The 26,740-nt window shown below is 43.7% G+C and overlaps 1 protein-coding gene across 2 annotated transcripts in view; it reads left to right on the forward strand.

Moving 5' to 3' along the window:
• The window catches only part of ELK3 (ETS transcription factor ELK3), a 33,789-nt gene that overhangs the window by 500 nt on the left and 6,549 nt on the right, over nt 1-26,740 (forward strand). The window contains exons 2-4 of one of the 2 annotated variants that reach the window (XM_048926611.1): nt 16,769-16,879; nt 17,421-17,629; nt 25,399-26,193. In XM_048926611.1, the coding sequence (XP_048782568.1) occupies nt 17,423-17,629; nt 25,399-26,193 (1,002 nt within the window). In that variant the 5' untranslated portion in view covers nt 16,769-16,879; nt 17,421-17,422. The remainder of the gene's footprint in view (nt 1-16,768; nt 16,880-17,420; nt 17,630-25,398; nt 26,194-26,740) is intronic. The other variant, XM_048926535.1, reaches the window with a different exon arrangement.

The raw sequence follows: 26,740 nt of genomic DNA on the forward strand, positions 1-26,740 counted from the left end.
GGAGGGGGCGGCGAGGAGCCCCGCGCGGATCGGGCTGCTGCCCCGGGTCGGGCGCTGTGAGTGAGGGGAGCGGGGAGCGCCGCCTCGGGGGCTCCGCGGAGCCGGAGGCTGTTCCGGGGGTAGGCGAGCCCCGAGCTCCCCGCGGCTCATCGCGTCCCCCCGGCCTCACGGCTCGTCTCCCCCAGGCAGCGTCGCGCTGGCGGCGGCGGGGCGGTGTCACGGCGGATATGGGGCGCCGGAGGGGTCCCCCGGAGCCTCCGTGAGGGCGAAGGAGGCCGGAGGGGGGATTGGGGGGGAAAAGGCTGCAGCGGGAACTGCACGAGGGGCTTTAAAAAAAAAAAAAAAAAAAGTGTCGGGAGAGTTTCTGGCTCGTCTGGAAACAGCAAGACTAATTGCCATGCGCTTCCGGTTTGAAACTGGCAGCAGACAACATCTTGAAAATGAGTCACTGCTGCTCACAAAGAAACTCTGTGGTTTTCTCCCTCTCAGGTTTATGTATTTGCTCTTTTTACAGTTTCCTTTGTAGTCTTCTGCGTTCTGCCGGCCCTCCCCCTCCTGCTCTGTCCCGAGACCCCTTGGCCGCCGTCGGTAGTTTCCACCACCAGCCTAAAAACACTGCTAATGTTTGTGAGGAGAAAGAGAGAGAGAGAGAGAGAGAAAGGGAGAGAAAGTGGAGAGTTGTTTTTGGATCTGGCTGTGCTGAAGGTTAGAGGGACTCTGATGCTGCAGGGGGAAAAAGTTCCCTGAATTTTCCACTGGCTGCAGGAAGAGAGCCCATTTAGTCATGGCTAAGTAATGTCTGCACACACACCAACTAATCTCATTAGGAGTTTCCGTTCCCTAACACAGGAGGGTTTTGTGAAGCCCTGACAGCCCTTCTAGCGTTGCAGTTGAAAGGGAGACAAGTTACATCTTTATTTACTCAGGGGCGCAGTGCTGAGACAAGTATGCACGGTGCGGCGTCTTTTCAGTCATGGGGACTTGAAAAGTCAGTGGTTGCGTCCCATTTCAAGCAGAAGGTCGTGGTTCGTGTTGTGTTTTGCTCTTACAGACTTCCCGATCAGTTTGGATTGGATACGATGCAGTAAATGCTTGCAGAAGGCATAGTGCAAGAAGTGGGATCCATGCAATGCAGCTCAAGGCAGACGCACTCTGCATCCATGACAGTCAGTGTGGCTGCGCTGTGAAAAGACACTCGTGTGCCCAGGTGCTGAGGCCTGAGCACGTCTGAACTGAGCATTCAGTCCTATAAGATCACCCTATCGGCACGTTGCACGTTGCATTGTCAGGCGGTATTTATTTTGTACACATCGCTTTTGAGTCGGTGCTTTGCATAATCAGTTTGTGGTCATTTATTTCCATGGTAGTTATGAAAAAGTGCCTGTGTTCAGAATTAGAAAGGATTTTGCTATGTCCCAGTGGTCTTCAGTTTTAGCCTTTCGGGGGGGTGGGGAATGGTCTGGAGCAAACAGAAAATGGAGTCTCGCTTGTGTTTTTTTTCCTTCATGTCCAAAAAATGTGACTAAAATTGCAAGTAATAGGAAATAGTACTCAACTACTTAATTGAATTATCATGTGATACCATTAAACCTAGCAAGTGTTGTGCGAAGAAGCCATGGCTGGATGGAGAATAATTGCTGTGCACCACGTGTTTACCTTTGAGGATCTTCAGTGTTTCCTGTACTTTCTGTATCCAAGCTGCACAAAACAGTTCTTCATTACTGTTGCTATACGGAGCAGTTCTATTAGTAGATTGGTGTCACAGCCTTCAGACTTGGATGCCTCTTGGTTTCATGGTTAAGCAGGGAAAAATTTAAGAAGAATACATGAAACAGAAAACGCCTAAACTCTTCCAGGTGAATGCAGTCATTGGGTAGTGAGGGCTGTGTTCTGTTTTTTTTTTTGTTTGTTTATTTCTTCTGTAAGGTTTTTGAGAGGGAGAGAGGAGCATTAATAGGCAGAATATTAAAAGCAATTTTGGGATATGTGATGGAGCAGTCAGCAGACAGCACCAAGACTTCTAGTGAAGAGGCTTTCCTTGAAATACTGCCTCTGTAATAGGCACGTTTATTGTCCACTGCTGTGTTAAATGTTGGTGGGATTTCAGTGTGCCGTCTGCTGAATCAGTGTGGATGAACCACTCACATTTGTCCAGACAGATAGGAAATTTATGTAGTGTTCATATACAGTATCACTCAGCATACGTTCTGTTCAGAAGAGAAAAAAGTCCCAATATCCAATAGAGCACGATGGTTTTTGACTCAAATAATTCAAGTGCCGTAGAGGTTTTTCACTAAAAGTATGATTTTATTCTTTCCCTGTTTTAATTTATGAAGTCTATCATGTGTGAAAGGATTACATGCTACTGGCTTAGGGGTGAGATAGGGGTGTCATAATTGCTTATATCTCAGTTTTCTCATCACCTCTGTGAGTTGTTCCTAAGAATAAAAACTGACAGGCCTTTATCGTTTTAGATACCACCAACTCTTATGTGCAGCAGCTAAAACAGGCGCAGGGGGAGAAACTCAGCACAGCTTTCCTTGTAACTGTGTTTACAAAACACAACGCACACGGATGCTTTCATATGCAGGAATAAAACTTTGCCTTTACCTATGATCAATTCTCACTGCTTACTGGTGTCCCTATTACTTAATATTTTGTTCAGCTTAAATCATGAAAACAAATCAAGTGTCTCACTCTGAAGGCCAAAGAATTCCCCTTTGCTGTGTTCTAGGTCTGATGGTCTAAACTTCACTTTCTTATAACGTTGTTCTTGGGACAGAGGCCAACTTCAGGGTGTGTTACAGTCAAGGTATTCCTATAGGAAAGTATTACTGATGGAGTGACAGTGTGACAGAAGCTGAAACCTGCTTTCATTAACAAATCTGTTTCAGAGGACTTGCTGTAGAAGGGAGGTCTCCTGGCAGGTTCACCAAGGTGCACTGGAGCTCAAGGCTTGCCCTGCAGGCCATACTCTTACATGTACTCATAGTGCTTATGGACACAGGGTTTCCGCAGCTGCATAACAAATGTGAATCTTAGCTTTAGGAGTGCAATTACATGACATTAAGTTGCTTCAGCAAATCAAAGGAAAAAAGTAATGTTGAAATGAAAAGACATTTGGCCACTGAAGATTGGAGCGAGTGGAATGGGACTGGGAGAACCAACGTCTGGCTATTTGTGATGTGTGTATGTGGTGCACCATGGTGACGTCGTGCAAAGCCTGTATGTTCGTGTAGTTGCAGTTATCTCTGTTTGGTGGCTCCAGTGTGCAGTGCGTCCAAAGGCAGCTTTTTGCATCCCTCGTAGAGCTGTGAGTCTGATTACAGGAAGGGACACTGATTATAGGATGTGTCGAGCCCGGGCTGGTTTCAAAGGGTGCTGTTGGTTTTGAGCTGCTGTCTTTGTAACCACACCCAATGGTTCCTGCAGAGGCTGTCACTTCTGGGCCCTTGGAAGCCATCCTGTGCCGTACATGCAAGGGGTGATTCGTCACCACTCTCCCCTCCGTGCTGTCCGCAAGAGGGAATCTTGCAGTCTTGAATCATGAGGCAGATGTTTACTTGTGCGGCTTCTGAAGTGAATCAACTAATATTCTGGAAGCTGTTGAGAGCTCTTGAAAGACTGAATGTATCTGTTCTCATGTTGAAGTGTTTTGTTGAGTAAGGAATGATTAAAGAGTTAGTCATGATTTTCAGGAGAATGTCAAGGTGTGGGTACAGGAAGGCCAGCTCACTGCTCTGCAAGGGGCCAGGCCACGTGTCTGCAGACAAAGCAGATGGAGCACGGAGTGCTCCCCGTCACTGCGCTCCATGCAAAGAAAGTGCACCATTGTCTTTACACCTTTTGTAAGCTGCTTGTGCATTTAGATATACCAGCAATCAGACCACAGTTCACGTTCTGAAGGGTTTGCTTTTAAGAGTGGATTTTAACCCGCGAGCTTTTGGAGGGAGAGTTGCTTCCTTTCTAATAGCAAGAACTAAACAAAATCCCTGCTGTAAGCATTGGCACGGAAATATATTGATATGAAAGTATCACATGCCAGTTAATTCAGCACCAATTGGTAACTGCAGGCATTCTGCATGTTTAATTTTACATGGATACTGTGGTGGTTTCTGCAATACCAAAAAGTGCTCTGCCGGTGTGTCTGATCAATGTAATTCATGGTCAGTATCTCACAGGTTACTGAATAACTAAATATTCAGGTCATTATTTCAAGTTGTATTATACTTACGAACACTGCACCGAATTCTGTAATGCCATTAGCAAATGCAGCTCCACTGAAACTTTTTCTCTTCTCTGGCGTTACGGTTAGCAGCACCACCTCTGCCTTTGCCCTGCGGCAACCGTTGTGGTGGTTTGGGCATCCACAGTTGTCTTTGAGCAGTGGTGTGGGGCAGTCTGTAGCAATGCCTTGGTGCCTGCATTCTGCCCCTCCTTTGGGAGGAGTCTGCTGATGCCTACATGCATGAACTGCGTGTTGGAAACTGCTCACCTGCAAGGATCACACCTATGAACTTCCAAGATGAATGTCTCTAAACCATGTGAAGAAAGTTTCCTAAACTCTGTCACATTCTCTTCCTACATGTGGGGAGTTAGATACAGCTTAGACCATTCAGGAGAAGAATTTCTGTAGGAAGCCACAGGCTGTGTTTTGGTTCTTTAAAGCACTTAGATGTGTCTTTATTTTTGAGTATGTCAGTGCTTCCGTGAATGCACGTTGCAAGCACTGATATGCATTGCTAGGCTGGGCCTTGAGTGTCACTAGGGCATTAGCGTTTGGCTCCTGCTAGCTTTGTGCCATTTGCCTGCTCTGAGCAAGTCCTTCTGCTCTGTCATAACCTTGCTTTAAATTTGGCAGTGTCTACATGTACTAAGCATGCAAATGATGCTGCCTGCTCTGTGAGATTTCCCCCAGACTCATTTCAGAATCATTTCAGTCGTGTCTGAGTCTCTGCTTGCCAATTTACTCTGCTGTCATTGAAGACTGAAAATGTAGCTGGGATAATCTTATACTGATTACTACACTTTAACATATTTGCGAACAACACTTAGTTTGTTCAGTTTTAAAGGATACTTTTTATATTTTAAATCTTGTGGATCCTAACTGAATCAATGGTGTGGGGTGCAATTTTTCCTCTTCTCATTCTCTCCCTATTTTAACTGTCTTTAAATTATATAGTGAATCATTTGATTGTAATTTTTTTGATTCTTACCAGTCATTCCAAATTGGTAAGGGCTTTTTAAGCACTAACCTAAGTATAAAATCCTGATAGTGTGATTTTACCAGATGGGTCTTCCTCCAAAAATGCTGGTGAAGCAGCAAAGAAATCCGTGTAAAATAACACTTCTGCAGTTGTACCAATAAGAATAGACTTGTGTTATAGAACTCATGGAATCATAGAATGGCCTGAGTTGAAAAGGACCACAAAGATCATCTAGTTTCAACCCCCTTGCTATATGCAGGGTTGCAAACCAGCAGACCAGGCTGCCCAGAGCCACATCCAGCCTGGCCTTGAATGCCTCCAGGGATGGGGCATCCACAGCCTCCTTGGGCAACCTGTTGCAGTGCTTCTACACATGTAAAGAACTCATCTAAAGAATCAAAATATCTACAGTTGAATGTCCTCCTGTATGTTTCCCACTGCCATCTTGCAGAACAGTTTACAGCTCATCTGGAAAACATTTCTATTACACACCCGTTTGCCTCTAATGTGGTGACAACACCTCTTCACTGTGTCTCTGTCTCCCTCTTTGTCTTTTTTTTTGTAGCAAATTGAGCAGATATATTTTACAGTGAGCTTTTGGGGAAGGATGCTAATGAGAGTTATTGTTGTAAATGCTTATCTTGTGGTAACGTTGAGTGGCCTCTGTTGTATCAAGACATGGTACAGCATAAACAAAAAGTTTAGAGACTCGAGCACTACTATTATCTCTTCTCAGCAATTTACGGTAATTCACGAGAAGAAATAATCTTTAAAAAGCACTTTAAGAGCAGATTCCTATTGGTGCTGTTAGCAATATCTGAAGAAAGTTGTCTATGTTCAGAGCATTTCTTTTGTGATATGCTAATATGGCTGAGATGGGAATTGGGATTAACATAGAAGCCCATGAAGCCTGGTGACTCACCGTGTGGTTTGGTGCACTCTGCAGGTGTCATGTGGGGCTGGTACAGGCAGTGTGTCTGTCCTGCCCTCCTTGCTCCCAACAGTGCTTTCATTTGGAGGCTCGCTGGTGCACATAGTCCACCAAAGAGTATCAAAGCAGGACTGGTTGCTGCTCTTTCCTGGGAGTGGGATGCATTAAAACAGGTGCAGTCTGGTCCAAGTTGAGGAGGGGGGATATCATCTTTATTTAAATGTGAACTCTCATCCTGGAATCAGTGTGCAGGTCAAAATCGTGGCTGTTGTTGGTTCTCCAGAGCAGCAGAGACACAAACAGACCAGTTGGTTTATTGATGTCATTTCTAAACACAGGCAGTCTAGGCTGTCCTTCTGAAGTTTGCTGTAGTTATTGAAATACTCTCTTGTTTCCCTCTCTCCTTCATGGCAGTTAGTTCAGATAGACAGGACATGGACAGTACAGGAGGCCAGCAGCGAAACCTTCTGTTGGCTGACATCTCATGTATTCTAAGGTACATTCTGTTGGGTATTCCAGTGGCTGATGGGTGATGATAGGGGAAGTGTGTGGGTGTGACCTTCAAGTTCTTGCTGGTGTTCTAGACAAGTGAGTAATCTTAGAAGCTAAAATAGTCTTTCAATTGGGTTTCAGTTTAGCTTAGCGCATGGTAAACATGCATAACAGAATTTTGATTAGCACTGAGAAGGGAGGAGAATACCAGATTATTGAGATTTTGACATGTAAGAGAAATTCTTAATTTGTGTTCTCATTATGAGACCTTTCAGAATTAATACCACTTAAAATGAAAAATAATAAGCCTTTACTGGCATTGCAACTAGTTGCTCATTAGTTATGATTAAGGAACTTGCACTGTGGCTCGTGCTCTGTGAACTGTTAAGATAGTGCTATTTGGAAAGGGATTGGGTAAAATGTCTGTATATGCACATATGTTACCATCTGCCCAGTTGCATGACACCACTTTCAGTATAATGCTGTGACTGAATCCTCTTGCAATGTGAGAATGTATGGGCGAGCTGGTTATGTTACTGACTAGTTCAGTGACTCCTTGTGCTAATCCTGTGTGTTCTGACAACTCAGTGCACATAGGAAGGGGAGCTCTGGCTGTAACCTTGCTGAGCTGCGGGTCTTGCAGAGACGGCCAGCTGCCTCAGTGAGCCTGAGCAGAGCTTGCATTTCCTTTCATTTTGACCAGCCTCCCCTGTCAGCACAGCATTATGACATGCTTGTCCAAATGTCAGAAAAATCCATTCACAGGGGAAGATGATTTAAAAAACTGAAATATAAAATCTTTTAAAAGCACCGTTTGATCCAGCTGATAATATTAATACACCATCTAATATGTTACAGCCACTATAACTCACAGAGCATTTGGTCTGCCGTTGCAGCACTGGAAATTTTGGTACTTTGGTTTAAGATAGGAGTACTGACAAGGAAAAAGCATTCAGGAATGATCATGGCTTGGGATGTCAAGTAGACTTCTGGGATAGCCGCTGTTCCCGAAGGCTGCATCATCTTAGGGACATGGTTAGTGGGCATGGTGCTGGTGGGCTGACAGTTGGACGAGGTGCTCTAGTAGTCTTTTCCAGTCTTAGTGATATTATGATTCTGTCAGCCCTCTTGTTTTAGCTGTTTTTTGTTGCTGTTTTTCATTGTTTCTCTGTACGTATTGTCTCTGCATTTATCAAAGAGACTTCAGAAATTTTATATTGGACAGTCCAGTAACCGTGGGCTGCATCCTACCAATTTCAGCTGAAATCTAAGAGGAAGTCCTGTGGGGAAAATAAACACATAGAGCTGGCTTTGGAACCAGAAGTCCCTCTGATTGCAGCGTAGTGTGTTGCCAGCGTGCCACAGATGTGCGCCACATGAGGAGACAGAAAGCAATGCGAGGAGCCTGCACTCATTTTACATCTTTCCCAAGGTGCATGGCTGGGGCCACTGTAGATTTATGTTGTTCTGTTTTTGGCTAGCTTTACAAATAGTTGAGCAGGTTGTTTTTCAAGCCTTTCATAGAGAGGCTGCTAGCCTAGCTGTATTTCCTCCTGCTGTGGGCTTCTGCTCACTCTGATTCAAATAGTTTCTTGCATCCTTATGTAAGGAACTGGAGAACTGCATCCTTGTGGGGACTGCAAACAGCCCTGTTTTAGGGGCAGCATCATCACACCTCCTTGGCAGGCGACCAGTCCTTCCTGGTATTATTGTGTAGGCAGTGGAACTGAACTCCTTTGGATGCCCGCCTCAGCTTCCTTTGATTAATTAAGAAAATGAAAAACTGAAAACACTGTATTTCCAAATATGCCTACTAGAACCATTTCTAGATGTGTGTTACAACACCGGTGCTTTCTTTTCTGCAGTGTCACTTATGTTAGCATGTTGCATTTTGCTGGGTCTCGCCGCTGTCTCTCGTGTTGCTCTTAGCTGCAGGACTCTGTTTATTTTTTTTAAATGTACTGAGGATGTAGCAGTGGGAATTCTTGCTTGAGTAGGAGACCCCATAACTTGCTACACTTTACTGTCAATAATCTCTTAAACTATCACGTAGAAAGGACTATTACACAGGAGTGGTAGAGCAGGCATAGCTTGTATGGCTTTGCTGAGGACATCACCAGCAAAACCCTTTGCTTTTCTGGCACATCTTTAGACCAGTTTGGATTGATGTGGCAGTATTACTGTAGTGCAGATCGGAACTTCTGTGCTGGGGCACTCTCCAACTTTTTCTAACGTTTCCACTGGGTGGTGCTGCAGGAATTCCTATTTTTTTTTTCTTTTTTTTTCTTTTTTTTTCAGTTGAATCTGCATTTCCCAGAAAGACGCCTCTAAAGTATAATAGGAGGAAGTCCTGATTTAGAAAGTTTTTGCAGTTTCAACACAATAGATGAACTTAGAGGATGCTCTGGCAGGAAATGTCCTGGTTGCTGGATGTGGAAAATTGACCAGCGCTCTGTCTCATGCACCCAGCCAGGTCCCTCAAGTGCCTTGGATGCAGATCATACTTTTGGTTTGATTTATTAACCTTTAACAGAGAAAGTTCTGCATCATGTTAAAACAGGTATATTTACACACTTAGATGTGAGCTTATTTTTTCCAGGCCAATTAAATTAGCGGCAGGATCTCCTTGGATGATGAATAGTTGAAAACTTCCTAAGTAAACAAACCGATATTTGTTTTTCCTCCTTTCTGGCAGAATCATCGACTTTTCACCAACCACATCCTATTTATCACTCTGGAGGCATCTCTGTTGAGAAACAAAGTGTGAGGACTGACTCAGGCTTTTGCCTTGTGCTTTCAAATGTTTCTTAGCAGAAGTTTGGACAGACTTGGCAGCGCTCCGTAACCTCCCATGGTATATGTGTTGCTCTGCAGACTGATCTTCAATGGATTCTTGATTTCTTGATTATTCTGGGCTTGTTCAGACTGGAGAAAAGAAAGCTGTGGGGTGACCTAATTGCAGGTACCTTTCAGCACCTAAAGGGAGCCTGTAAAGAGGAGGGGAGTGAACTCTTAGAAAGGGTAGATAGCAGCAGGGCAAGGGGAAATGGTTTTAAATTGAAGGAGGGAAGATTTAGGTTGGATGTCAGGGGGAAGTTCTTTACAGAGAGAGTGGTGAGGTGCTGGAACAGGCTGCCCAGAGAGGTTGTGGGTGCCCCATCCTGGAGGTGTTCAAGGCCGGATTGGATGGGGCCCTGGGCAGCCTGGTCTAGTATGAAATGGGGAGGTTGGTGGCCCTTTTCCTTTCTTTTTTCTTTTTTCTTTTTTCTTTTTTCTTTTTTCTTTTTTCTTTTTTCTTTTTTCTTTTTTCTTTTTTTCTTTTTCTTTTTTTTTTTCTTTTTCTTTTTCTTTTTCTTTTTCTTTTTCTCTTTTTCTTTTCTTTTCTTTTCTTTTCTTTTCTTTTCTTTTCTTTTCTTTTCTTTTCTTTTCTTTTCTTTTCTTTTCTTTTCTTTTCTTTTCTTTTCTTTTCTTTTCTTTTCTTTTCTTTTCTTTTCTTTTCTTTTCTTTTCTTTCCTTTTCTTTCCTTTTCTTTCCTTTTCTTTCCTTTTCTTTCCTTTTCTTTCCTTTTCTCTTCTTTTCTCTTCTTTTCTCTTCTTTTCTTTCTCTCTCTCTTTTTTTTTTTTTTAGAAACTAAAACGTAAAGGGAAAAAGTCAGCGTAGAGCATTTGTAAGGAGTTCAGACTTCCATACAAATATTAATCGTAGAGCAATGTGTAAAATATATATGGCTGAAGCAGCTAGAGGTGGCCTTACTCAGTGGTTTTACTCCCTAAACACATTATTTCATCTTTGATATGCGCCCTTGCGGAATTGAATTATTTTGGTAATTTCTAATGAAGTTTTTTAAAACTCACTTAACTGCTTATAAATATTACCACATTTTAAAAATGAGAATAGATTAGCAACATCTCAATTTCTAATACTGAGAATTAGAAATTGAAAAAGAGAGTGGGCATGTTCTTTCACATGTTGTTGCAGTCCTCTCAAGGGTTAAAACGAACCTGAGACAGTTAGAAAAATAAAACCAGAGCTGCTATTACAAACTGGGACAGATGTAGGAGGCCAGGTTTCCTGTGGCCCATTTTCCAGTTTCCTGGCTGCAACCTGCAGAAATAAAGGAAGCTGAATGCGAACGTGAATGAGAACCTAACAATGCCCCACGTCGCACTGCTCCAAAAAATGTTCTGCTCGCCAGAATTAGGGTACAAAAGCAGTAAATGGATGCACAAAAAATATACACGCGTTTCCTGGACTGGTTGAGAATGAAAAATTCGGCATTTGTTATGGAGAAATGCTGCGTGCTTGCAGGAGCACTGACTTCCCTGTGAGAGCAGTGTAAATGGAGGTGTGTGCCTGCTATGGCCGAGTGTAAGAAAAGGAGCTGGATCTTCCACAGCTGCTTTGGCTGCAGAAGGAAAAGGCTGTGTTTTTCAGACGTCAAGTGACATTCATTTCCGTGCCCTGAGTCTGCGTCTTAATCCTTTTCACATACACGTCTGATCACCAGCTCTCTGTGACTACCTAAAGTGCATAATGCTGGCTGACACCTTCCTCATTTAATTGATCCCCAACTGAATTTTTTCTGCTCCCAGGCTCCCCTTGCCCCCTCCCACCCATCCATCCCCCCTCTACCCCAAGTGCCGTGCCCTGCTTTATGGCTTGGAGCACCAGGTGTATTCTGCAAGCCCTCTGAAGTCCCAAGGAGCTGGTTATGATCCTCATGCTTGGAATGATCTCTGGTTTTAGGCTTCAGAGCTTGTTTGTATAGATTGTCCAGGATCAGCAGAATGTCTCTTAGGCCGCAGAGGAGCTAAATGTTGAGTGGGGATAAAGGATTTCAGTTAGGAGGCCTGGCATGTCTGTGGGGAGTGAAGGACGAGTGTGCAGCTGTAAGGTGCTCTTTCTTCATGTGGAAGCTGAGGAACTGTGCAGGCATCCATAATGCTACAGGGCTGCTTTCTGGCTTCCTTGCCTTCATCTAGCTTTTCTTATGCAATAGTCTTTCAAAACTTAATGCTTCAAAGAGTGTTCTGCTTATCTCACTGCTCATGTCATTAATCTGATAGGGAACTCCTTCTTTAGCTAGCTTTGTCTCTGAGCCTCCTGGTTTTCTGATGCCTGAAGATGGCTTGCATATTTGTTTAACTTTTTCCCAGTAGATAAATGACTTAATTTTGAAGCCTTAATGCCACCTTACTGACATCTTATCCCATAGAATTTGATGTGTATTGTCATGGTCAGGAAGTAGCAACGCAGCCCATCAGCACGCACGTTTCTTTTGTATGTCTGAACCATTTCTAGTGTGACTTAGATAAAGTTTTCACCGTTCTTGCTGGTACTGGTAGAAGCCGGTCTCCTTACACTGAGCAGAGAGGCAGGCTTTGGCTTCCCTCGCTCCCACCTATCACTGTGTAGGAAAATGAGATCTTGGGTAGGATGCCCTGTGGATGCCTGCCCTTCAGGGAGGCCTTTCAGTGCTGACTTTGTTGCTGCTCCAAGTTCATGCATATCAGTCAGGAAACTGAGGAGTTTGTTTGAAACAAACAGGGGCAGTGTTGGCAGCACAGGTATCTCGAGTTGCCTTCTTCACACACCGGTCCTGAACGTAACATCTGACTCACGGAGCTCACGTTGTGTCACACTGGCCATGCAGTTGGTAGGACTCGTACAGGGGTACATTGGAAAGCATGCACCTTAGGAATGCAGACAGGGTGTTAACATGGTTGGCTGTCACCGTGTCCTGAGAAATGGATTTTCAGACCTGAAACATCCTTTGGACGTTGTATGCACTTCCAAGTGTAATTCATTTCAGCTCAGCCTCTGATTTTGTTTGCATCAGTGATAGTGAAACGGATGACAAAGTAAAATTACCATACTATTACAAGTCCAGTAGATTTTGTTTCCTGAGCCTCAAATTCACTGTATAACTATACAAAAAAGAGCAAAGTTGCAAAACCACGGTAAAAATAACATGAAGAAATAAATTCTGACTCTGTTGTCTATATGAGGTTAGTCTTTCCGTGGCACAGAATGTATGTTTCTGTTCCATAGGTTGCCTGTTTCATTCTGTACCATAAATGAACGCCACTAAGTAACTGCTTTTTAAAAACTATTTTTCTTTCAGCCCATGTAAACTCAGTGTATAATTCTGTGTATTATTTTTTTGCCCAGCATTCAAATCCTGTACAGAGCACAGAAGTAAGAGGATTATTTATTGTTACATTTCAATACTAATAGTTGAATGAAATATGAAATACATGCCTCATAGGAAGTGACCACATTCCTATACGCATTATGCATATTAAGGAGAAATACAGGATTCCTTTTCAATCAGTAGAAGTTCAAAAGAAGTAAAAAATATATAAATGATACACAAAGTTTTCTGATGATTTCTGATTCTTCCCAGTTACAATTTATAATAGCTTAGTGGTTAAATTACATGGCCTGTAATGCTTCTTTCAGATAATTGTACTAATCCACCACTCAAATCGGGTGCACGTGCACTGTGGGGCCATGTTGTCCTCCTAGGGGGAGAATTAATAATTTGTGAAACCCCAAAATGGTGCCCAGAAAGAAAGGAGAGCTTCATATTGTGGTTGAGCTGATTGGAAATCAAGAATTTTGGACCATTTGAAGAAGAGGACGAGAGTTTTTATTAATCCCCTACAAATTGTTTTAGGGAATGAAAGCAGGGCACCAACATTAACACCAGTTTACCACCTACAAAGTAGTTCATTTGAAATGCCAAAGCCTCTTTTGTCATAATACTTAAGGTTTTACATCATCATTTATGCTGACCACAAAGTTTCCATTTAAGGTGGTTACAGCTGGGAATATTCAGTGCTCAGCACTTCAGAACTGATGGCATCAAGTTGGATGCTTGGAAGAAAAGGGGCATATGAGTAATGATCATCTGAAAATGTAATTTACCTGATTTGCTTCATGCAGGAATTATGCATATATAGTTGCTGTAAGCTTGTGAGCAATATGGGAAGCTTTACATAGGAACTCTGTAGCAGACAGGGGTTGGAGTGCATTGCTGCACAGAGCTCTTTTAATCTCATTTCAGTATGCACAAGCTTGGCTTGCATCCAAGAGCAGACTTATACAGGTACCAATTACGCACACAGATACCGAATTTTTAGGTGTGCAGGTTCTGTATGAAGTCTACTCAGAGCCATAAGCATGGAGACCTGACTCACAACTTTCACTGGGCAAAAGATAAGTCAAACAGGTTGGTGAGGAGCTGACTAAATTGATGCCCTGGATCATCTGGATGCACCTGGATTGCCCCCAGAGGTCATGCATGCTTCCCAGGTGGTTGAAGAACTGATCAGGACCCACCTTTTCCTTTAACAATGGTTGCAGTCACCTTTTATAGATGTTGCTCATTGGAAGAAGCCTCTCCTTTGTTACCAGGATGGTGGCACTGAGTGGGTGCCTGTGTGGGATGTTCTGCTCACACAGCCTTGTGCTGATCCGCCCACAGCTGAGTCACCCTGAGGCCCACACTTGGTGAATACAGAGGAATCCAAAACTGTTTACATTTGGAGAGGTGATAAGCATCGAGAAATTGGCTCATAATGGTAAGTGTAGTGCAGTGTTAGCTGTAGGTTACCCAGTGAGGTTACCTTCTTAGCCAGAGGTGAGTGGGGATGAGAGAATCTGCAGCAAAGCATGCTTTACTGTGAGATCAGTGCCACCTGAACTCTCTGAAGAGACATGATTGCTGATCATCTGAAAGAAGATGTGATTAATAGTCTGGAAGGGAAGGATCGCATCTCTGAGGACTGTTTTGAGTAATGTCATGGAGGTGGAGCTGTTGGTGATTGTGTAACTCTCCCATCTTTAATTTCCTCAGTAGCAAAAGAGCCTGGGCAGTGACAGGACAAGGGACGATGGACACAAGCTGGTACATGGGAAGTTCCATATGATGCTCAGGAAGAGCCTCTTTCCAGTGAGGGTGACCGAGCGCTGGAACAGACTGCCCAGAGAGCTTGTGGAGGCTCCATCTCTGGAGATACTAAAGACCTGCCTGGATGCTTTCATGTGTAAAGTATTGTAGGGAACTTGCTTCAGTGGGGTGGTTGATGATCTCCAGAGGTCCCTACCATCCCCTTCCATTCTGTGACATTACTTACACAAGTCTGTAGCCTAGGACACTTGTAAGCATTTTTAAAAAAATTTTAAAGGAAGTTATTTACCACTACTAACAATTTTCTGGAGTAAAAAAAGTTCTGTTTACGATTTCTTGTTCAAGTAAGGCAATATGATTCAAGCTGAAATGATGCAAGTATCTCTGTATAATATATAGTGTATAGAAACTGATCGTTTTAGAGTCATGTGTCTGCATATACCTACTGTGTGTGGTAATGTACATATTTTTTATTAATATTTAAAGCTTTATAATGTATGTGTGTGCCAGATGAATAGGGCCACTTCAATAATTATGACGTTAGAGATGAATGATCTATAAAGGATGTTAACACTTGCACAGATGGTGTAATTTAGAAGAACTTAATACTAAAGGTTGTAAAGCAAATATGTAACTTCCAGGTATATTTCTAGCTGAATTCTAGCTGAATATATCTTTCTTGCCTTACCCTGGCTATAAAGTGATAAAAATAATTCAACAAAGCAAATGTAAACCCTTTGAAAGTGCCAAAGCAGCCATAAGAGGCAGTTTTGTTTCAAGAATACCTAACAGCCCTGTGAGGCTTTGCTATCTTGTGAAGGTGCTGTGAAGTTGTGTTACGCAGCTGGCTGTTGTAGATGTTTGTCCTTCTGTCATTCCCACTGCATTCTCAGTCATGTAGAGAAATGAGGCTTTTGTAAAGATAGTAACACCATAATTAATTCTGCAAAACCTTGTTTGGCCAGTGGAAATTGCTTGGAGCAAAACTCCAAATTCTGTTTTTCTGCAACACTGCGACCTTTTCGAGTATCTTTACCTTGTTTTTACCAAGTGAAGCGTATGTCATTTATTTTCCTTTTCAACTAGTGCGTGGTGAAGACAAGCATACAGCAGCATCTAGTGAGTTAGCGAGAGAAATAAAGGGTTTCTGTAGCTCTGGGGCAGACTGAAGAGGGAAAGCAGTCCCCTGCTGCCTGCAGGGATAGCTGGAGGTCTCCTGCCCTCTGGTGGTCAGCACACCAAAGGCAAGGTGAGGCAGGGATCCTGATATGTGAGGGTAATATACTGGGAACCAAAATGAACAGGGAGATTAAAAATCAAGAGTTTGTTTCGATAAAGACAAAAATAGCTGTTGTTACACAAAGTTAAGTAATAACTGACCCCATTCACAGCGGCGTGAATTGACCCAGTAGTGCTGGCATCTCTGAATCTGCATTAGTTAGAGATAATGTAGTGTCATAGAGTGGTTGGAAGGGACCTTAAATATCATCTGGTTCCAGTCCTCTGCCATGAGCAAGGACACCTCCCACCAAGGTCCCATCCACCCCGGCCTTGAGAACCTCCAGGGATGGGGAATCTACGATGTTCCAGTGCCTCACCACCCTTATAGTTAAGAACTTCGTCCTTATACTTGATCAGAACCTGTCCTTTTTCTGTTTAAAACTGTTACTCCTTGTGCTATCACTGTTCTCTCTGATAAAGAGTCCCTCTCCAGCTTTGCTGTAGGCTCTTTAGGTACTGGAAGGCCACAGTGAGGTCTCCTTGGAGTTTTCTATGATTCAGGCTGAGCAACCCCAGCTCTTTCAGCCTGTGTTCATAGGGGTACTCCAGCCCTCTGATCATCCTTATTGCTTTCCTCTGGACCCACTTGAACAAGTCCATGTCCTCCACGTGCTGCAAGCCCCAGAGCTGAACAGTGTTCCCAGTAGGGCTTTATGATGGCAGAGTAAAGGAGGAGAATCAGCACCCCCCACATATCTGAATTAAAAGTCAGAAGCGGACAAGAAAAAATGATTTAAGATAGTATTAAACGTGCTGAGGCTGTCAGTGTTGTTGAAAGTGAGGGGAAATATTTTCTAGTTCTGTAGTTCAAAAAGCCAGTTGCAGCTCTATCTTTATTGCAATAATAAGTTGTCTTCAGTGCTAAGAGGCTTAGGTTCAGTTGTATATGTGCCTGTGCTGAACTAGGATTTATTTATTCTTACATTTATTCTTCTCTTGCAGTGTCTGAAAAAAACTTTCATCATGCCTGCAGAATAGGTTGTAGCTTTAGAGCTGTTTAAATTGGCTGACAGGAACAGCAAGAACCATTTGAGGCACTGCAACAAGCAAAAGGTATAAAGGCTGTATGAAATAGGGAAGGTAGGCTGTGGTGGGAAGGGGAAGTGTGGTTTCTGGTCCTCAAAACAAAGGAACTTCTCCATTTTTTCCTCATCTTTCTGTTCTTCTTGGATGGGGGAACATCCAAGTTTAGTATGCCTGTCATGACAGTAAGTAGCAGTTTTGCAGTTGCTTCCAGCATGGGTTATATAAAATCTGTTTTGTTTGTTTGTTGTGCATTCTTTTCAAAGGTAGCTACATGCACTATGGTGTAGACCTTGACTGAAGATGACCCTGTACCATCTAAACTAAGTGGGCAGTGCTTTGCTGAGTATTTGTTGTATTCTTATATGTCTCATCATAGCAGTGCAAAAAATACCGAAACGGGAGTTTGAGACTTGCTGGTCTTATGGAAGTTTGGTTGTGAACAGTGTGGTTTCCTTTGCTAAATTATGTCAGATGATTCTTACCCAGAGCTTATCACTGAACTGAGTGTTGGCTGAAACACCTGCTCCCAAATGTTTTTCACACCGTTGCTCTCCTTTGTCCCTTGTAGGTATGGAGAGTGCAATCACACTGTGGCAGTTCCTTTTGCAGTTGCTGCTAGACCAGAAACATGAGCACCTGATTTGCTGGACGTCTAATGATGGCGAATTCAAGCTACTCAAGGCAGAAGAAGTGGCTAAGCTGTGGGGACTCAGAAAAAACAAAACTAATATGAACTATGACAAGCTGAGCCGAGCGCTCAGATACTATTATGACAAGGTAAATTTTGTTCTTCTCATGCAGACTAAGAAAGTAGAAACACTACCGTTTAACATTTCAACCCTGTTGTGGATACTTTTTAAAGTTCTCCCAATTAGTTTTTACAGCAGACACTACTTCCAGAGGCAATTGTGGAGGTAAGAAGGCAGCCAAGATGGACAGGAAAGCACTGCATGCCCATTTCTGGGGGCAGGGGTGGGGCGAGGTTTTGATTTAGGCTTACACTTACTGCTGCTTTCGTATGCTTCTGTGTTTGGCTACCTGTTATTTTCTGTAGCTTTTGACAATAATAAAATAACTGTTGATAACAGAGAGCTGTTTGATTATTGCAGCCTGCACAGGATCTTCAGAATGCAGGGAGGTGGTAGAAAGCAGTGATGCTCCAGTGCAGCAGGTAGTGGCAGCTATGCCAGCAGGTACCCCCTATGCTAGAGCAAGGAAAGAACACACAGACAACCCAACAGCATAGAGGGTGGGCATGAGTTTTCAAAGTTTTTGTGGGACACAACTTTTGGAACCTGGATGCTGTTGGCCTGTGCTTTAACTTGCTTGAGCTTTGTAGTAGATTTTCTGTTTTATAATTGTATTGGATCATAATAATGTTAATCTGGGAACACAGCATTGAAAAACTTTTAGAAATATTTTGACAGAGCAGCATTACCTTGCGTGAATCTCTGTGTAGCTCATCAGTTGTTAATGCTAAGCACTTCCACTATATTATTTTAGGACACAATCCACATTAGCTTCCGCAGTAGTCTATTTTATATGTTGTTGTTATTTAATTAGCATTAATATATGTGAATGAGCAGTGATGTGGTGTTTAACTGGATGAAAGTGCAGAGTAAGAGTAGCAAACAGAAAGACAAGCAACCGATCAGATGGTGGGTGTCAGAGCAGGGCAGCGTTTGGGTATATGTGCCAGGTAGCAGTTTCATGCTGAGCTCATTACAGTTGAAGACTATGCTTGCAGTAGGATGTTAGATTTACTCTGACTTGTGAATTTATCTTCAGGATATCTGAACTCAAAATAACGGGGTGTATGCTTTATTGTCTAATTTATTTGCCCTTGCAGAACCTGTTGAATTTTGCCCCTTCTTCATGCTGACAAAAAGGCTCAGAAATACATCTGTGGAGGTTTGATAGAACTAATCAGACCCTAAGGGGTCAGCATTGTTCCAGCAGCAACCTTGTAACTGGCAAGCTGTGTTTATTTGCCCCTCTCAGAAGCTGGTGACAGATGGGTGGTGTAGGCACGTCCATTTTCAACCTGTTTTTAAAAAACTGAAATCTGGAAGAAAAACTTGACCATACTAATCTGGAAGTATTTAGATCAACCAGCTTGCTTCTGATTTTCAGGGATTGTGACCATGCTTGTAATCTAGAAGAAGTCAGTAGAGGGTACTGTTGGCTGGCACGTGTGAAAATCAAACTTGTGCAGAATAGTGGGAGTTGGTAAGATGACTCTCACTCTCTTGAAACCATCCTTCACTTGGACATTAAGTCCTTGATCTTACTCTTTGACAGCAGCATGGTGGCAACAGAATGCAAAGATGAGAACAGGGAATAAGCAGAATTTGTGTTAGATTGCTGCAACAGAAAGATGTTTGAAGGCAGTCTGAGATGTGGCAGGGTAATAAAAAGACAGAATTACAGAGCACAACTTTTGAGCTGGTAAAATAACTAGCATATTCACCTTATGCAATTTCAGATTTTACCAAATTCAAGGAGTTCACAAATTGTTTCCAACCTTTTTTGGATGACATTTTATTGTTTCTATTAATATTAAATCATTTTGGAATTATTTCCCCTTAAATGCATGCTTTTAGCAGTATGTCTGAATTTTTTGTTTTGACTGTTCCTTGTTATTCTTGAAGATTACATTAAAAAGAAGAACCATTAGATTTTGTGTATTAGAAAGGAATACTTCATAGCCATGCTTAGCGGTCTGTTCTCATCTTGGTTTAGAGAAAGGACAGTGAGGTGAGATTATATGGTGAGTAAAACTGATGTTCAACACAGTTATGGCATGTGTGCTACCTGCACGTGGTAGGGGAGCTTGATGCTGCAGGACTGAACTCAGAATACTGTTCTCATGCATTATTTGTAGTGCACTAAATCTTGGAGGCACAGTGTGACTGGGCAGCCAGTCCAACACAGCAACCAAAACCCATGTTGATTGCAAATTAACTTTGTGCAATTTTCTGACCAGCCTTTTTGTTCCTCACATTGGAATTTGAAAGACTGTATGAAACTGTAGGAATTTTTTAGATGCAGATTTAGAGCTCTAAGTATTACAGTAAAATGTTTTTAGTATTCTGTCTGCCAGAAGTCGGATTTTTCCACTTAACATCTTTCAAAGGTGGCCTGGCTTAGAAGGCACAAAGGGATTCAGAGGACACCGCAGCGGCTGTTCCAAGCAGCTGCTATGATGAATTCCCCTTCACAAAGTGCTAAAAAGGCTTCTGCTCAGCATGGGGAAATTCACTTCACTATTTGACTCCAGCCTCTCCAATTATAAACTTAACTGGGATCAGTGGGGACAGAGAGCCTGCTGGTGGATGAGCAGCACATGCAAAGTACAAATACACCATTATTGACTGAGCAGGCACTGCTTGAAAATAGGGGACAAGATATTTGTAGCACTCGTCCTCTAAGATCTCTCTGATCTCTTCAAATCAAAGGAATGTAATGGCTCTTTACTTGAGCCTCCCTTTCTCCTTATTCTGTTTCTGGTTGCTTGCTCGCTGCCACCCCCTTCATGCACACACCTTTGTCATCTCTACTGTCTCCACTACTCACCATCTGCCAGAGAAGTGGCTGTATGGTCTTCAGCATGGTATGGTTGTTGCTCACTGTTCTTACTGCTGCTTTCTTGACCTGTGTGCTCTCCTCCATTTGCTAATTTTATCTAGGTGTAGCACAGGGATTTGGGCCATTTTTTTGAGTTCTGTAGCCCAGTGGAGTTCATAGCTCCTTGGTGGAGAGAAGAATAAGCTCTTCTTTCTCCATATATTATGGCCTTGTGTATCTACAGGGTCTTCTCCACCTTGAACTCCAATGATGTGGCAGCATGTGAGTTTGAGGCAAGTGCATTGATCTTTGAGAGATGATGGTGGCCCATGGGCTGGGCCTTCCTTTCTTGGGCCACCCTCTGCTGCTGTATGCGGCTGACACCAAGTGAGTTTGTCTTTGAAATTATTCACTGTGGAGAAATAAAAGCTGATCACTGGATAAGTGGGGGTTTATAAGCTCTGCCATTGTGCTTGGGGGGAATGCTCGCTTGTTAAAATTCATCATCTGATTCATCTGAAGTTAAAAGTAAATTAATTCCAGTGCTGGAGAAAAATAACACAATTAGGGCAAGTTCCTTAGCTTGGCTTTGAAGCAGATGATGTGCTGTTGAGGCTGATGGCTGGGTTTATGTTAAATTTACATATAAAGCACCCCAGGAAATGTATGGTGTGGCATGTCTCCTTTGCTGCTGAAATTCTGGTTGCTAAAGGTTTGTAGATAATCTGAAGACTTTCCATTTCCTGCTTCATTTGTTACCCAAATTTCCCTTCACTCTTTGTGTTTAATGCATTTCCTGTGTTGCCTTAACAGAGCAATACACAGATGACAAATAGCACTAAGGGGTGAATCCTGCACAACCTACAATCTGAGCATGTTCGGTTCCCAAGCAGAGTACTTTTTCTTGGTGTGTAGAAACAAAATCCCAATTTAAGAAGGATTAGTACTTTTATTATTGTTGAAGTTGCCCAGTTGCTTTCTTTTTTGCTGATAACTGAAATGATGGATACTTTTTGGGATTCTCTGTAGAGGTTTCCAGACTGCTAAAGTTCCCAATGAATATTTCAAGATGACACCATGTGATAAAAGTTTTGAGGGACAAATCCAGGGAACTGCATCCAGATATCCACATCAATAGGATGTTAGAGTTGTGGAAGTCACGTCTTCAGAAGTTAGGCAATGCAGAAGTCATAGTTCCCTGCATAATGTTTGCATGAGTTATGCTGCTTTAATTACACAATCGTATACCATTGCAACAAGCAACTATTCAATATTTTTGAGTCCTCTCTGAAGAGCATGTGCCCTCAGGCTTTACTCAGCGACTGCTATTCAGTCTGTCTTCTAAAGACAGAATAAATCATTTTAACTTCAGTTAATGGCTGCCCTCTTTTTAGTTATAGAAGGCAGCACAATGTGTAGGACATAAATAACATGTGTTCTTGTTTGTGCTTGCTGCAGCAGAGGGGACAGTGCTTCTCAGGTACTCAGAGGCTTCTGAGGTGCCCTCAGCCCTCCCTCCCTGCCTGTAAGAACACGTCAGATACCATACCCTGGTTACCAGTTCTGGTATTTAATGCCCAAGTGTGTGTGGCAGCGTGGAACAATTCTCTTGGGAAAAGGTCCATTGCTTGGTCTGCTTCCAAAATTTCAGGATATAGAGTGAGAGCAGAAATTATTATTCTGCTTTTGTTGAAGTCTTGAGTTTTATTCATGGAAAGATGGAAGACAGCAGTGAAAGTATAGCAGTATGATGGCACTAGGTTACCAGCTGTATGCTTTGTAGTGGTACAGGTGAGAGGGGTCTTAAGGAAGTATTTGAAGGAGCATTAGGAAGTAGCTTTTTGGAGAATTGAAAAGAGCTTCTTTTGAGAGTGGGGAGTGGAAGTCAAGTAATACTTTATCTGAAATAGCATAAAGGTAGTTAGTTGATGTTGTCCTTACTGAAAGATGTGAGTAAAGAGTATGGCACTGAGATAATGGGTAGAGGAGAAAACCCAAGAAACTCACAAAAAACTGTGGTGAACAGTGGCCTGGCCAAAGCCGGCTGGCAAGAGAGCGGTCTGTGTGTCCCTGGTGGAGGTGGGTGAGGAAGGGCGGATGTCCAGCTGCTGAGAGCCTTGCTCTGCCAAAGGTCAGAACAGGTGCATGATTTAGTAATACCTGTGCCTCTGTCACAAACTTTACAGAATTTGGCATGTACACATGCAGCGTAATAAGCACAAAGGCATGAAGTGTGATGTTAACAGTCTGCCTGCCTGCACATGCTGATGTCCTGTGTTTTGGAGCGTTTCAGCCACAGCTGCCTTCTGCCAGCTTACATTCTTCAGACATGGGAGTGTGAATATTTCCTCCTGCCTTGTTTTTGTAAAGGTCACAGTAATTTTACCATTTGGAAAGAGGAGGCGATTATTTCATCTGCAGGTTCTGGTAGAATCCTATTCAAGTGGAAGACAGGGTGGAGAACTCACAGCCAGAGTGTTGCCGTGGATGTTGCATCCCTGGATACTCTCAGAGCTTGGGAACTTGCCACACGTTAAAGTGGGAACAAAGTGCAGCAGCTACAGATCTTGGCCCTTCTTTCCCAAGCAGGGTCCTTTCAGTGCCTAGGGGCAAGTTCGTCCCATTCTGTCACAGGTTTGGGGATTCTAGGCACCCTGATTATAGGCGTTTTCCTGGGGGGGAGGAAAAATGTCCCAGTCTGTCTTCTTGTCCCTTGACCTCCTTCGTCTGAAGTTCTGCTGGGAAGCAGGTCTCAGTTCCAGCTGATGCTCCAAGTGGCTCCTGCATACTTGTGAGCTAACAGGCTTGAGCCAAGCTGCTAAAATCCTGATGTCGTGTTGAGAGATATTTACACCTTAGCTCTAAATGACTCGATCAGGAAGTGTGGACATAAGTCAATGTAAAAACCTCAGACACATTACAGCTTGGTTTCAGGTGCAGGAGGAGCCAGGCCACCAAGCCTTTGGCATCCAGCTCACCTGCTCTGTGGAGGAGGACAATCCCTATCCCTCCAGGTTGGAGCACGTGGGGCCCACCTGCTCTGAACTGGTCTTTGGAGTGCTGTGGGCAGAGTGCCCGAAGCGCTGTGGTGCAGATATGCCTGAGCTCCCAACACACTGGTGGGGGCAGTGCAGCCGTCAGACAGCAGCACCCAGCTGGCATCGGAGCCTTCAAAGAGCGGTGTGATGCCAGGTAGGATACCTAGAAAATCCAACCAACGGCACAAAGGGGCTGGAGGAGCACGTACACCCACTGGCCTGCCACTGAGAGGCCTATTCTGCCTGCAGAAGCAGTCAGTATCAGGAAACCTCCTTTGCTCTTTGAAACTGAGCCCTGCTTGTCATGGTGCCTGTCGCTGTCCTCCCTGGTTGGAACCATCTTCTGCAGCTCAGAATAATTCTGACAGATCACCAAAGTGATGTAAAAATAAGCTGCTTCTTAACCTTCACATCAGTCGTTCATCAAAAAATGCTTGAAGTGACAGCGTCATTTGAGAGGCAGTTAATTAATTTGTGTCCTTATTTTCTCTTAAATGCTGATGGAGATTTCCTGGGGCTCTTCATTTGAGAGAAGCCTGCAAAGTGCTCGAGGGGCCTACACTTGAATCCTTTTCATCTGCAGCCATCATTAAGTAGGCTTGCTGCAGGCATATGGAGACAGAGGAGCTGCACTCAGAGACCTTCTGAAAATATGTTTAATAATGATGGAGGATATATAAACTCTTCGTTTGGCTGCCTCTTATAGCAGTGGTTCCCTGCTTTAAGTCTGCGTCCATCTACAAGTTGCTCTGGTGCTTGGTGGAACAATAACTCTTAAGAGGAGAGATTATTTTGAACTAAAATGTATATATTAAAAGAAAGAGACAAAACAAAATCCAGTTGGGATGTTTCTTCTCATATGTGAATAGTTAGAGGGTTCTGTGTTTATGATAGTACGCAAATGAAACAGTACAGAAGAAGTGCATTCATCTAATGTTTCACCCAATTAACAGAAAAATCTAGGCCAAGGCCAAAGTCATGGGAATTAAAACTATGCAGGTATATTCCATGGGCTAAATATACGTCCTGAACTTTAGGACTGCAAAAATAGGCACTGAGGGATCAGCCAGGTGGGCAGAACATGCATTCAGCTCAGCCTGGGAGAGAGCAGCTCTGTGCTTCCAGCCTGAGCTTGCCAAAGTTGGTTCTCCTCCTGCACCGTGCGTCCGTGCTGCAAACTTGAGAAGAAACTTTCTCTGTGCTGCAGCTCTGAGCTGGGGAACAGATCTCTTCCTGAGATTCATTTTGTATTCAAGAAGGTGTCTGAATGAAGTGCCAGCCAAGGAGCGTTTAGATGTGGTACTGAGGGACGTGATTTGTGGGGAAATACTGGTGGTAGGTGGACAGTTGGACTCGATGGTGTTGGAGGTCTTTTCCAACCTTAGTGATTCTGTGACCCAATACAGAAGTGCATACTCCTCTCTCCCCAGATCAACCCTGCTTTTGTGGCAGAAAAAAGATGTTGTTCAGGCTCTGCGAGCACCCAGGATTGAGCCCTGTCCATATATAAATAGGGAGGACGCTTATGTTCCTTTTTTTTTTTTTTTTTTTTTTTTTAAATGTGTGTTTTCTCAACTGTTCTGAGAATCTGTGCCTGAATGAAAAACAAATAGCATTTTAGGAATAATGTAAATGTTCACATTCCCTTGTGTATAGCAGGGCAGGTCTGGTTGTAGAGTGCAGGCAGGAGAGGCTGCAGGCGTGTGCCCCGCAACAGGATCACTGCCTGGGGAGAGTTTTTAAGAGGAGGCTTCCAGACAAACCCTCTACCAGGGGCTTCAGGAAAAGTGAGATCACTTGAAATCTCAGGAAATAGTGCCCTTTGTTTCTCTGAAGGCCCTGAGCGGGTGGAGGAAGCCTCTGCTCCTTTGCTCTTTGTGTTTGCTGTACTCCGTGCCTCCATGATACTGATCTTCCTAGCGTCTGCTTTTGTATTTGCAGAACATCATCAAGAAGGTGATTGGACAAAAATTTGTGTACAAGTTTGTGTCCTTCCCTGACATTTTAAAGATGGATCCACACGCCGTGGAAATCAGCAGAGAGAGCCTTTTGCTGCAGGACAGCGACTGTAAGATGGCCGCCGAGAGCAGGGACGTGCACAAGCACAGCTTGTCGGCTCTGAAGAGCACAAGCCGCAACGAGTACATCCACTCCGGCCTGTACTCCTCCTTCACCATCAACTCTCTGCAGAACCAGCCAGACCCTTACAAGCCAATCAAAACAGAAAAACCGGAGGAGAAGTCGGAAGGAAGCACGCCGGTCGAGGAAGTGCGGACTGTTATAAGATTTGTGACAAACAAAACAGACAAACAAGTCATGAGGCCCATGGTGTCATTGCCTTCCACCTCCGAAACAGCAGCTGCTTCTGCTTTTCTCAGCTCACCCGTATCAGCCAAAATCTCTTCCTTAATGCTACCCAACAGTGCCAGCATCTCATCTCCATCATCATCCTCCTCCAGGTCGCCGTCGCTGTCTCCCACCTCACCCCTCCCCTCTGAGCACAGGAGCCTCTTCTTTGAGTCCAGTTGCCACGACTCAGATTCCCTCGAGCCGCTGAACCTCTCCTCGGGCTCCAAGGCGAAGTCGCCATCTCTTCCCCCAAAAGCTAAGAAACCCAAAGGCTTGGAAATCTCAGCCCCACCTATGGTTCTTTCCAGCACCGATATCGGTTCCATTGCCCTCAACAGCCCTGCTCTTCCTTCGGGATCTCTGACTCCAGCTTTCTTCACTGCACAGGTATGGCTGGCCAGCCTCACGTGCTCTTTCCATAGCCAGCTCTCTCTCAGTTTGGCCAAGGGTTTTAGTGCTCGGGGCATGTTGTCAGCAACTGCCAGAGCGATGTGAGGACAGAGGGTTCCTTGTGGCACTGCACCACTGGGGTTTCCATGTGGTTGTGGGGAGAATGAAAGAAAGGGAGGACAGGGTTCTTGTAGGTTGGAAACTGAGCATAGGTACTGTGAGGTGCTTGGTCAGAGCTCTGTGCTAGGTGTTGCAGCCCTTGAAACTGTGATATTAGGTTTCAAACAGGGAGTAAGTAAAAAATCTGGTGGATGTCCCACCAGACCAGGCTGTAGGGGCTCTGAGGACCCTGATCAGCTGTAAGTGTCCCTGCTTGCTGCAGGGGTGTAGGACCAGATGGCCCTTAAGAGTCCCAACTCAAACAATTTTATAATTCTGATTGGTGTCTACGACAGGCTTTTAAGCCAGCTTTGATTTGCAAAGTTTTGCAGGTCCAGAAAGTACTTGGCGGAGCTCCCTTTCAGTACAGACCTGAATAACTGGT

This window comes from Lagopus muta, chromosome 1 (assembly GCF_023343835.1).
Source record: "Lagopus muta isolate bLagMut1 chromosome 1, bLagMut1 primary, whole genome shotgun sequence".
Lineage (NCBI taxonomy): Eukaryota > Metazoa > Chordata > Aves > Galliformes > Phasianidae > Lagopus > Lagopus muta.